The sequence below is a fragment of the Magallana gigas genome, chromosome 2, assembly GCF_963853765.1.
Source record: "Magallana gigas chromosome 2, xbMagGiga1.1, whole genome shotgun sequence".
NCBI lineage: Eukaryota > Metazoa > Mollusca > Bivalvia > Ostreida > Ostreidae > Magallana > Magallana gigas.
Genome location: NC_088854.1, coordinates 8,542,013 through 8,555,714, shown reverse-complemented (window position 1 = coordinate 8,555,714; position 13,702 = coordinate 8,542,013). Strand labels below are relative to the sequence as shown.

At 32.4% G+C, this 13,702-nt stretch overlaps 1 protein-coding gene across 2 annotated transcripts; it reads left to right on the top strand.

Moving 5' to 3' along the window:
* The first annotated feature begins 4,037 nt into the window (after positions 1–4,037).
* LOC105327474 (glycine receptor subunit alpha-1) lies at positions 4,038–12,288 on the top strand. 2 transcript variants are annotated; one of them, XM_066074850.1, is made up of 9 exons: positions 4,130–4,270; positions 6,707–6,771; positions 8,516–8,586; positions 9,301–9,368; positions 9,781–10,007; positions 10,454–10,536; positions 10,886–11,026; positions 11,159–11,514; positions 11,714–12,288. In XM_066074850.1, the coding sequence occupies exons 4-9, from the start codon at positions 9,360–9,362 to the stop codon at positions 11,927–11,929; spliced, it is 1,032 nt and encodes a 343-aa protein (XP_065930922.1). In that variant the 5' UTR covers positions 4,130–4,270; positions 6,707–6,771; positions 8,516–8,586; positions 9,301–9,359; the 3' UTR covers positions 11,930–12,288. The 2 variants fall into 2 exon arrangements, with proteins under 2 accessions (XP_011426279.1, XP_065930922.1); XM_011427977.4 differs by lacking the exon at positions 6,707–6,771 and having other exon boundaries at positions 4,038–4,270.
* The last annotated feature ends 1,414 nt before the right edge of the window (positions 12,289–13,702 follow it).

The window sequence follows — 13,702 nt, the reverse complement described above, 5'->3', positions numbered from 1 at the left end:
GTTATAACTGACGTAGATAAAATGCTAAGACAAAAAAATAAGGAATTTTTTTTGGCAATTATTTCTATATATGGTTTGGGCCTAAAATGGCCCCATTAAATGAACAACATCATTTTACTGTAATTCTTTGTTTTATATGTACAGATGTACGTTTGAAGATTTTTCATAATTTTCATTTCGATTTGAGTGCCCACAATTTAAAAATATGACATAAATTAAGTTTACCCTTACCCGCAATTTTCGCATTTTTAGCATAAAACGGCTTGTTTTCAAAGAGATTTTCTTTAAGAAAACATTGAGCGAATGTTTGAACAAAATGATTCTATCGAGTACTTATAAGTGAAAAAAAATCCTTCCTTGCTCAAAGAGTCGCTCGATATTTCCCAAATAGATAAAAAAAAATAAATTAATTTTTGATTGATTTTTATTTGATTAGTAAACTAGTGTCACTTATTACGTCATATACTACCAGTAAGTGCATATAAATTAATTAAATTAAATTGAAGAACATATTTTTTGTCAACTCAAATTTTGATTTAATTATAAAAATAGTGTCACTTATTACGTCATATACTGCCAGTAAGTTCATTAAATCAAAATAAATAGGTGAAAAACATAATTTTTGTCAACTCTTCCAAGAAATAACACAACAAATTGATGTACCTGAAACACTTTTTTAAAAAGGCAAACTATGTGGGCCAAATTTGACTAATATCATATATATATATATATATATATATATATATATATATATATATATATATATATATATGTTTTTGCGTTGATTTCTTTGTTGAAACTGTTATGTTTAAATTTTGTATTAACTGCCACCCGATGAATTCAAAAATTACAAGACACCGCTATTTTCCCCACTGCTTCTTACTCTTAAACAATTTGGAGTTTAAAACTAACTATCAGGAGCGGAACAGCAATGCCGCCAACACATTCTCCTTTAAATCCATTCATTACTTTCCAAATGAAAGCTGAAAACTATGATACTAGTAAATAACAACACATTGTGTGGAATTAGCAACGACACGCTGCAGCTATTTAATATTTGGCATATTAAATGTACACACACATAATTATGGCATAAAGTTGGATCACATGATTTATCTATTTAATGAAACAGTTCTGAAAATTTAAACTTTCCGCTGTACGTGTCGTCCTAAACTGGTATTTAACACCTGGGCAATTCTTTATATAGCCTTGCTAATAAACCGGTTCTTAAGAACCAGGTGACACAAACAGGTATTCGAATGAAAACCTTATATATCCGGATAATTAATTCATTATTATACCAAGTAGAAATTGATTTCTGTCTAATTCGTCCCTCAAACGAAAGAAATCATATTTCTTATCAACACGAGAAGCAAGCACGTGAGGACTGAAAATAATGATGAGAGCTGAATCATCGTAAATATGATTCATGTAAACAAATTAAATCAGTACCAAGTAAGCTCGCACCTGGGTCTTCGAGGACATTGTTTGAGAAAAAAGTATTTCCTGTCTGGAGTGTATTCATTGTAATGATTGGGAGGAGAAACCCGTTGTCAGTTCATCTCTTTACGTTATGGCTGAACGTGTTTATAAAAACACGTCCCTAAGGAAAGACTGCGTTTGAAAACAATGTCGTTGTATCGATCATAAAGTTAGTGAAATGTTCAGTTTTAACAAGTTTAATATCAATTCAACATTTCAAAGAACTATAATTATATGATATTAGTCAAATTTGGCCCTCATAATTCGCTAATTTTAAAGTGATTCGGGTACATTCATTTGTTGTGTAATTTTATAAAGGAAGTGACATAAAATATGTTTTTCACCAATTTATTTGATTTATATGCACTCACTGGCAGTATATGACGTCAGAAGTGACGCTATTCTTAAAATTCAATCAAATCAGTCAAAAATTGACATTTTTCGTATCTTTTTTCGAATCGGAAATATAGAGCGACTCTTTGAACAAGAACGAACTTTTTGTCACTTAAATAAGTACTGAAGAGATAAATCTTTGGTGAAAATATTTTGTTTGTTCAAGCAGTCGCTCAATATTTCCTTAAAGAAAAACTGCTTCAAAACAAGTCGTTTTATGCTAAAAATGCGAAAATGGCGGGATAAGGTAAACTTTATGATGCCATATTTTTAAATTGTGGGCACTAAAATCAAAAATAATATTATGAAAAAACTTCAAATGTATATTTGTTCAAATAAAACAAAGAATTACAGTAAAGTGACAATGTTCATTTAAGGGGGCCATTTTAGGCTCAAACCATATATAGTCCTTTATGATGTAACATCAACTTTCTAGTTATTGTAAAGGTTTTAAAGCTGTTATCAATTTCAATCTACTCTGGAGGAAATATTTTGCTTTTTTTGCAAACTTTTATTTACTTTAGAAAATGTATTAACTTCATTCAGTAATCATTTAATATTTATTCGTTTGATGAGATATCGGCGCTTCTGATTGGTTGAAAAATTTCTTTGATACCTGCATCAATAAAATTTTGCCGGATCAACTTTTCTCAACTGATCAGGTCTAACACTATTTATAGAACGGGTATTTCCAAGATAAACACTGTCAACAAAATGTAAAGTTGTGTCCGTTTTATTGTCAGCAAAGAAAATGCAAACTTGTGAATATAAAAACTTGAAAGTTTAACCTTCAAAAATGAACGAAACACATTATTTGATTCACGAAATAGAAAATTAAGCGTCTTCTCACGATTTCGTCTGCTTGAGATCAATCAACATTTATAGCGAGGCTGGCTGTTCCTTCTTTGTCGACATATCAGCTATTTTCGTCTACGATCGGCGATCGCCTTTCCATGGATGGTTATGTCCAGTTGTATATTCCAGCGATCTCACATGAAAACTAGTTTTAATACAAAGACTCCTAGCAATACTAAACCCCTCCGTACTCCCCCTTCAATACATGTAGTATGCACCATAGTAAAGTGTGACTACAGCATAATATCTGCAATGATCTAATACACTTATTTTAATATACTCGTGCACACTTACCGTTCAAGGTATAAGGGCAAAACGTTAAAACGTTAAAAAGTTTGTCAAAGTTTCGAGGTCTAAACTGGCTGAAAATGAAGATGCCTAGCATTATGCTTTAAATGATTAAACCCTATTGTACCTGATGCATGAGGTAGTATACCAACTAATTTGACAGTTATCAACACCCTGATATTAGATATGTTGATCAAATTTTGATTGGATATGTACCTGTTCATAATGGTATGAATAAAAACGCGATATTTTAAACGTATCAGTTTGCTGCCTGGCAGTTATTGGCCACCGTGTTCAGAACAATTAATATTTACAACATCTGCGGGGTCGCTGTACAACAGGGTTCAACCTTAACAATAACAAAAACAACACAATGATGCGTGGTACGATATGGCAAGAAACATAATTTATATAAAGGCGATATAAAACAGTATAATAAACTTTAAACAGAATAACTTAAATTATTGCTGCATTTACTACTGCCATGAATTTTGACAGGCGTCGTAGATTACAGTGTTTTCTATACATCAATGTTTATTCATATATATTTATTAATGTTTGATACATGTGGTTTGTTTCATATTTATTGTATATAATAAAATGAATTATATTTCCCTAATATGGTAGATCACTTTCAGCGCCCAAAACACATCGAAACCAATGGGCAAATTTAATATAGGAATTAGTCACTAAATGCTAGTAAGGGAATTGGAATGAAAACACTCTCTTATCTCAGGAAGATATAAATCAATGTGTACCCAGTAAAACAACTTTTGTTCCTACGTCAAAATTAAAGCAGGTGGGTATTAATAATTTGTAACTAGGGTCAATAGAAACTTATGAAATTAATGTTTGCAAATATTTGCTTGTAGTTATCAATTACCACGTTTCATAGTTTCTCATTTGCCAAAACAAGAGAATAAAGTGCAATTATGTTGCCCTAATCAATAAGATCAAGGCAATTAATGAAGTCTCATTGTACCGTTGCCGATATTTTATATCTAACTACCTATTGTCTTAATGAGTATTTGGTTTCTGGGTGCTGTGGTTTGGTGAGATTTGTAGATCAATAGTATATATTAGCACCGCGCGTGTGCTCAAGTTACTGAGCTACAGAGATTTTGTCTTAATGTCGGTGGTACTCTGGGCTGGCTTTCGTGGCCAGCATTACAGGATATAAGGCTATGAGATGTGTACTAGTGGTTCTCAGTTTGTACTGGTATTCTTCTCTGTGTCTCTGTGAATTAGCGAGGTGAGTACCTTTTTATCATGTGGCATTCGTTACTGAGTTGATTGAGGGTTGGTTTAATTTTATTGTTTACTGGGAATATTTTTCATTTTATTTATATAACGTTTCTACTTCATTTACTAACATGGGCTTTTGCATTATGATATTATTTAAAGTTTGCAAAGGAAGAAAATTTGCAAGATAATTTTAATCATGTAAAAGAAATTACACACTTGTCAGGAATCAAAAAGTGAAAATAGAATTAACTAGATACCGATCTCGTTACGAGTAACGAGTAGGTCTTCCGTTAAATTTTTTAAACGATACGATTATAATATCAATGAAATTTCATAATTTCCACTCAACCCATCCCTTTCAGATAATGTATACGATTGTCATTATCCTTTCAAAAGCTTAACAAAGTGTTTTGCTTTTTCACATACAGCACATTAAAGATTTAAGATTTTAGTCCCCTAAAATCTCTAATTACGTCATCAATGGGTGTGGCAATGCGTTTTACAAACTGATATTGCTACGATCAGCAACTTTGCTTCTGTAATGCATTACAAAATATTGATCGTTTTTAATCGTATATGTAAAAGACTTTACGAGTGTCTTGACCCCTAATTTAAGGGGCCAGCCCCTTTTTCTTGAGTTCATCCAAAAGGTCCCACGAATGCTAACATTTTTTGTTCTTACACCTATCTAAAGTTGTTGATCATTTTTGAGATACAACAAATGATTGAATATTTTAGGGGCCAGCCTTCTAGATCTTTAATGGGGACAAAAATTGGTCTTTTGATTAGTGGAATCGATTAGAAACATCAGTGCAGACATTTTCTCTTCTACAATGCTTAACAAAATATGTCTCCTTCTCTAGATATATCGCTCTTCTACAATGCTTAACAAAATATGTCTCCTTCTCTAGATATATCGCGTCTAAGTTTAAGTACATTGGCTCCTAAAAATCCCTAATTACGTAATAAATGGGTGTGGCAATAATTTTACCTGATAGATATTGTTACGCTCAACAACTTTGCTTCTATAATGCATTACAAAAACTTGATCGTTTTTAAGTTATTTGTAATATAGTTTATGAGTGTATTGGCCCCTAATTTAAGGGACCAGCACCTTTTTCTTGATTTTGTTGAAAAGGTCTCACGAATACTAACATTTTTTGTTCTTACTCCCATCTAACATTTTTGCTCATTTTTGAGATAAAAATGATTGAATATTTTAGAGGCCAGCCCTGTAGATCCCTAATGGGGACAGACATTAGTGTTTTGATAAGTGGAATCGATTTAAATCATCAATGCAAACATTTTCTCTTCTATGATGTGTAACAAAATATGTTTACTTCTCTAGATATATCGCGTCAAAGTTTAGGTTCTTTGGCCCCTAAAAATCCCTAATTACGTAATAAATGGGCGTGGCAATGATTTTTTCTGATAGATATTGTTACGATCAACAACTTTGCTTCTATAATGCATTACACAATCTATATCATTTTTAAGTTATTTGTAATAGAGTTTACGAGTGTCTTGGCCCCTAATTTAAGGGGCCAGCCCCTTTTTCTTGATTTTGTTGGAAAGAACTTAAAATTCTCTACCACTTGTGTTATATATGTCTTAACAAAATATCAACTGATAAAAAGATACAGATGAAAACGTATGAAAAGTTTGAATAAAAATACGTACCCGATTTTCGTGCCCAGGCGAGCTCCAAGAAATGGCGCCACTGGCGTAAAACAACATAATAGTGCACAACTTCAAACTATAGACTACCTATCCTGAAAATTTCATAGTCATATCTCTGATAGTTTCTGAGATCAGCTCTGCACAAAATAGGTCGTAAAAATGTACAAAATGGCCGATAAATCGGTACCGGAAGTGACGACAGGAAAAATCTCAAAAATGTATTAAGTTTACATCAAGTCCCATCTTCTGTGAAAAAATAGTTGAAATCGGTCGAACAGTTTTCGAGAAATCTCGTGCACAAAATTTGGAAAAAAAAATAAGAAGAAACAGTACGAAAACTATAAGGTCTTCCGTTGGAAACGGAAGACCTTAATGATGAAAAATTACGCTTTTGTTTATATATTTTTGCTGTATTACATGCATATCTGCCGAGTTACAGATGCAACCACTATCCTTGTCAGAATGACATAGCTTTACACTATTTCCTGGCCGTCTCGGAGAGATTATTTACAGAAAATATTCTCTCTCATCTATGATGCTAAAGAAAAGACTCCGAGCCTTATATTATTTTTTTCAGAAAAATGTCATTGAACTGTTATTAGAAAAGTATTTTCGGTCAGGTAAGTTGATAATTAGAGCTTTATTTCTGCAACTGACCTCAGGTGTAGATCTATTCTTTACAATAGTTAACCTCACAAAGTGCATACATATAACAGCCATGTTTTTACAGATGGAACTGATCTTAGCAAATGCTGTTTTACAGAACTTAAACAGAAATATATCACACACATGTACAAGAAAAACAGACAACCCGACAAGCATAACAAGGTACGGTGGTCAGTTCTGATTCTCTGACTACTGCCTCAGTGTTTTCAAGAACGACCTATGTTATTCTATACAATTATATACCTTGTGTTGAATTTCCATTGTAGTACAAATACCATACAAATACTTTTCATAAGATAGTAAGTTATAAGTTAGTACTATTTGCGACTAGCGATTTAATTTTTTTAATACGACCCCCCCCCCCCCCCTTCTGGTTTCAGCTAAAGGAACTGTCAAGGAACTTTGGTATCCATTTGTGGGTTTAAAATTTTTAGCACGTTTACAAATCAGAAGTTTTCTTAAAGTTTACAAATAGGAAGATTGCATAGAGAAATAGTAAGACTTCCTAGAGTTTACAAATAAGAAGCTTTCTTAGCGTTTACAAATATGAAGATTGTCTAGAGTTTACAAATAGAAAGACTTCCTAGTGTTTACAAGTAGGAAGACTTCCTAGCGTTTGCAAATAAGAATATTGTCTTCCCACAAATGTTTATTTAATTTGATGTTTTAGTCATAATACCAAATAAACAATTGTATAAAATCAGATACAATTCACATCAAGCGAGTGCCATTTAAGGCGTATTATCTCCTATGATACTTAAGAACACGTCAATCAAAAAGGACTACATCAATGCTATGCCTGTCCACTTCTCAAAAGATAATATTGTCTACATTATACATGTCCTATGATTCATTACTGGATACAGATATGTTAAAGTTCACACATTACATAAAGCCTAAATGAAATAAAGAATTCTTAATGCATTATACTTTAAAACTCGTCAAACCAATGCCTTGACTAATTTAAAGGATATAAATGAATGTAAATCAATTTAAGAAAAGAAAAAAGACTGATTCAGAAAATAAAATAGTGAATAAGACTAATGTGAATGCAAAAGCAAATCATTTATTGTTCAATTATCTCGTTTCATTACAGATCTCGAGGTCACACTTGATTACGATGCAAAATTTTCCTTATAATACGCTTGTTTCAAGGATTAATGATTTATAATATTACTGTAGAAAAAGGTGCCCCTTACAAGGTTTTATAATATTTACCGCGGAGAAAAGTGCCCTTTTTACCATTATTTAACATGCCCTTTTCAAATCCTAGATTTAACACTAAGGAGCCATATCAAAAGTGGTAATACTTCCAAGATTCTTTCTTCAGTCAGGGAATGTAAAAGTGTAATTTTCACCCGAGGATTTTTTGACAATTGTTTCCTATGGAGAAAAGAGTTTGTCAAAGAGCAGATGTCGCAACAAAAATACCCATCATTTTCATTTGCAGCAATTTCTCTATAGATTTTGCTTATGGTAAAACAATCTTTTAACCAAAACTTCTCAAAATACTGTGCTATAACTATGAAAGTGACCTGAAGGAATGAATAGGAGTTGAAAAGATTGTTCATATCTTTTTATTTCATCTATAATGTTTTTAATTTCCATAGGGTTTTTAAATATTCAAAACAATTTATATACCATAACACACAAATGTGACAAAAACAACAGCATAATTATTAACATCAGATGGAAATAGGTTTGATGTTTTATGTAAACGTGTTTATAATTACCCCTCTAATAGCGTAACAAAAGGTTAATGTGTAATTTGTGCTTTTACATACATGGTTTCATACAGCTTTGGTGAATATTTCTCTGTACGACATAACATTCACGCTTTCACATTAAAATTCATTAAATCATAAGCTCATTTGCATTATCTTGTTGTAACTTTCTTTTGTTTTAGGAGAGAAATACTAAATCATTTGCTAAATGCATCCAGATATGACGCAAGAATTGCCCCAAATTATGAAGAAGGTACGTATCAAAAAAGAGTATTATGACACAATAACCAGGTATCAAGCCTTTCAGATGAATTCATCTAGGTTCTGGTATTGGTGTTTATAATAACTTCACATATTACCATCTCAAAAATAGCTGTATCCGACTCAATACAATTATTCGAGAGATGAACGCAGTCTATTTAATGGCCAAATATTGTTGCTACTATATTGGCAGTTTTCTGTATTTCATGTACAATTATACTCTCTGCTTTTGTAATGAACTTGAGGTAAATAAATTCCATTGGTGCTAAGTGGCTTCCGTGTTCTCCGGTCATTTCTTATCAAGATTGGCGTGCAGCAGCTGCGGAGTCAGCCCTATACATCATTATTGAACATTGGGAAGCGTTTTCACGTATGATGAAATGAACTGACATAAATGATGTTCTTCAGCCATACGAAATTGTGATCTCCTTTCCAACTGATAATATCAACCTTATGCGTTGAATGCTTCGAACTGTTAATCATACAGGCATCGGTTTCTAAGATAAAGTTTACCTTTTTTATAGTTAGCGTAAACTCCAACGTTGAAACCGATTGTCCATCTTTTTTTTAAATTTTTATGCACTAGTTTATATGATTTATCTCAGTGTCCATAACACAAGTGAGAGGTAAAACATGACAAAACAAATGTTTTACAATACATGTACATTGTTTAACTACCTCTAATAAAGATATTTGCTTATTGTAGATCGAGCTACAAACGTCACTTTGCAGCTATATATCCTCAGCATTAATTCCATCAACGAAATGGCAATGGTAAGACGGACATGTTTTGTTGCAAATACTATGATTGATGACTTTTGATAAGGTTGAAAGACCGAGAAATGAATAATCGGCCCCTGGAGATGTAGCCCAATAATGACCAATAGATATACTAGACATATTGTTATTTTGACAGTCGATTCTGAATATTTAAGAAAAGGAACAGAGATATAAGGCATGGAGATAACATACATACAAACATTAGACAGAAAATAACTGCTTAAGAATTACACACTACTTTGATAAACCATAATCTAATTGCTTAATTACATGTACATTGCGAAATGCTTTATCTGTCATTTACAGTCAATCGAGACACATTCTTTGGCCAGATACAGACGTTATTATAGTAGAGACAAATACACTAGATATGTAGAATTTACACTGTATTTAAATTCTTATGAAGGATCTTTCAATGGAGACGTTCCTTAGACAGACGTGGGTAGATCCACGCCTGAATTACGAGCACCTGAGTAATTTCAGCAACCTTGAGCTGGATCAGAGAATGATGGCGGACGTATGGGTCCCCGATACCTACTTCCCAAATGAGAAAGAGGCTCATTTTCACGTCGTTACGGTTCCGAACAGGCTACTTCATATAAGCAGAAATGGCACCGTTTTTTACAGTATTAGGTGGGTTTCTTTAAGGAATGAATAAATACTCAATCTTTGAGTTTTATGAGGTGATCAAATCAGGTCCGGGTGACCAAGTCCAATAAAGCCCGGAGGGCTTTCTGAAAGGTTTGATCACGTCCGATAGTATGTGATCACCATTCAAAGAAAGATTTTTTCTTACTTAATATATTTATATAATTTTCAGCTATTGTGAGATGAAATATTTAAATAGATATTGATGAAATGTATACAATACATTACAAAACCGATTCGTAGTGTTATCACAAAGACTCTGGAAAATGTAAATTTTTTAAAATCAACGGTGCTGAGGCTTCAGGGTTTTTTTCATTTCCGGTGTAGTTTACTTCTTACTTTGTTGAAAAAAAATTATTTTAATGGTTAAACTGACTATTTGATAATTTTATCTGACTTTGATCATGCTTTCACATTAAATATTTTTGCAGGTTGTCTTTAACACTGACTTGTCGGATGAATTTGTACAATTATCCCATGGACGAGCAAAACTGTCCAATCTACATAGAAACCTGTAAGTCTTTCTATACAGGAAACTGATTGACAAGCACCAAAATATGTTAACAAAAACATTTCCCTACGTATTTTTAAGGTGATGGGGGTTTCGAGAGATACAGTTTTTAAAGTTATAATCCACAGAACAAAGTTCTCAATTTACACATGTTTAATATGTGTTTCAAATTTTGAATATCGAATTTAAAAATATAACTTCGCCAAAAGTTTCACTAATATAATTAATGGGTTTTTTCTGTCACGGATCTGATCTTCTTACATGTAGATTCAAAGTTTGGGATTTTGTAAGCCCTAAGATATTTTGGGTAGTTTTCTATCATTTTGACGTAAATAGCCTCGTGCTGTTGTAGATGGCTACACTGAAGAGAATGTGCTTTTTAACTGGAAGTCTGTGGATGCAGTTCAGGTGGACGATGTGGAAATGCCGCAGTTCTACTTCAGAAAGAGTCCCGCCATCAGCAAGTGTACCCGAACATTCAAATATGGCTCCGGTGGGTACCTTATTTACATGGAGTAAATTTTTCAGTAATATAGTTTAAGCAAATATAAAGACTCTGTGTACATTTTACTTTTTCCCTAACTTCATGTGCACATATCATTTGGAAAATATGGTTTGATTTCAGAGGCAACCTTTACTTGTTTATCAACCACTCTGCACCTTCAACGCAACATCGGCTACTACATGGCACAGGTCTTTGTTCCCAGCATCCTTATCGTCATCCTGTCGTGGGTGTCTTTCTGGATACACGTGGACGCCATTCCCGCCCGAATTTCCTTGGGCGTGTTGACAGTGCTCACCATTACTACACAGAGTGCTGGGATACGGGCGTCTTTACCCCGTGTGTCTTACATTAAGGCGATAGACGTGTGGAATTCCGCCTGTCTTGTGTTCGTGTTCACCGCTTTGTTGGAGTATGCTTATATCAACGTTCAAACACGGCGTCATCAAAAATCTGCATCAAAAGAAACCCTGTTGACGGTAATTAGTACAGACAATTAGATACATCAACTTCTGAGAGATCGTAGCCAAGATTATAGAGAATTACATAATAACAGTGTTGCTACACTCCAAACTCCCTTTAGATACATGAATTCCAGTTAACGTAATCAAAAACAATAATACGGCACACATAATTGCGGAGTGAATGTTTTTCATCACACCATTCTATGTTTTGTAGATACAGGCCTCCAACCCTCTGGTCCTCTCCCAGGGCGTGACCCCAGCACGTTGCATAGACGTCCGGAAGACTATCGGAGCGAGAGAAATGGACTACCTGAAGAGAGCACGGACTATCGACAGGGTTGCGCGATTTGCCTTCCCAATCTCATTCGCCATTTTTAACATTACATTTTGGATTTACTACATGTTTGCACATGATTATCAAAATGATTGAAAAGAAACTGTTTGCGTGTTAATTGCCTGTAATGAGCTCAAGATATGCAGATGCAAAAAAGAAAAATGACGTTAAGACATAAATACCAAGTGTTTGTTAAACAGACTTGTTTAACTTTGTTAAAAAGAACATTGATTACTGTTTATGTTAATTACATTCTATGGTATCTTTTTTTTTTATTAAATAGCATTCCGTTGTCAAAAAGTTTTGATGAAGGGGACCCATTGTATCCACGTTTGTCTGTTGTCAAGCGTCGTCATTCGGGCATTTAAGCCTTTGAACAGTTTAGCTTTATTTTGTTACCTTGTCCAAAGGTGCGTAGCATGCCATCTGTAGGAGAATTAAAATCTTGATCCTTGTCTCTTTTAGTTAAAAAATATAATCTAACTTTTATTATATAGTTTTTTTTTACTTACGTATCAGTCTATTGAGTTGAGTAACCCCTCTCTATTTATAATTAAATTGGCATTTTATCAATCTGTCATATTTTAAATTTTGAATTTACTGGGTGGGCGTAAATACAAAATTTACAACATTTTTGTCATGTCGTAAATCTTATATTTATTATATCATGAAGTAAATTAAAAAAATTATAGCACAACTATGTTGTAAATTTTTATTCACTCACCATGTGAATCAAAAATTCACAACACAACTATGTTGTAAAGTTTGTATTTACACCCATGCAAAAGTCAAAATTTACGACATGACCAATCAGATGTCTTGTAATGCATGGGACATTCGAGGATTTTCGACTCATTGGGTCAGTGCGAATATTAACAAAGAAATTGACATTTATCAAGTGTTTTCAGAGAGAAAATCACACAAAATCCAAGAGTCATTGTAAAACTTATAATAATGATTCTTTTTCATTGTAAATTGTGTTTGATCAAAATATGACAAAATGGAAAGAGGCAAAGATTTTTCATTTTATTCTTCTTTTACCACTGAATACCAATATAAATATCTGTAAAGAAAAGTAACTCTAAAATGTACGCCCGTGTCAATTTCAAAATGTGAACTTTTTAAGGAAGAAATACTCTAAGAATTAAAAAAATGTCATTTGACAACAATAAAGTAGAATTAAGTTATATTTAAGAAAAATTGAAAATATAGAAATTTCTAATTCAAAGAATATGTATATTAGATAAATGAAATATATCTGAAAACTCGAATTTGACTCTCTCTGCAATTTTATTCATAACAGTAAAATACATCTATGTAGATATTACCTCTCACAGTTACCAAGGAGTGGTCCCATAAACTTACCTTAACCTGTCATTCGATGTCGAATTATTTTAACGTTCTTCTATGTCTTCTCCTGGTCGATTCTACATCTTGATTTATGGTATACTATTAGTATATACTAGTTTATTTGCAAAAAATTCAAACGAACCATTATCGATATACAATGCATTTAACCATTTTAAAAGCAATGCATAAGTAATATATATATATATATATATATATATATATATATATATATATATATATATATATATATATATATATATATATATATATATATATATATATAGTTAAATCCAAAAAATATCGCAGTGTCCGGTTTTATATATAACGTTTTACTCTGTGTTGTCTTTCGTTTTTCAAATTTTCTATATATATATATATATATATATATATATATATATATATATATATATATATATATATATATATATATATATGGTATTATTATATACACTATTCATCACTACATAAAACCAAAACCAAACGTAATGCACATTAAAGTTTTATGATAAATATACATGA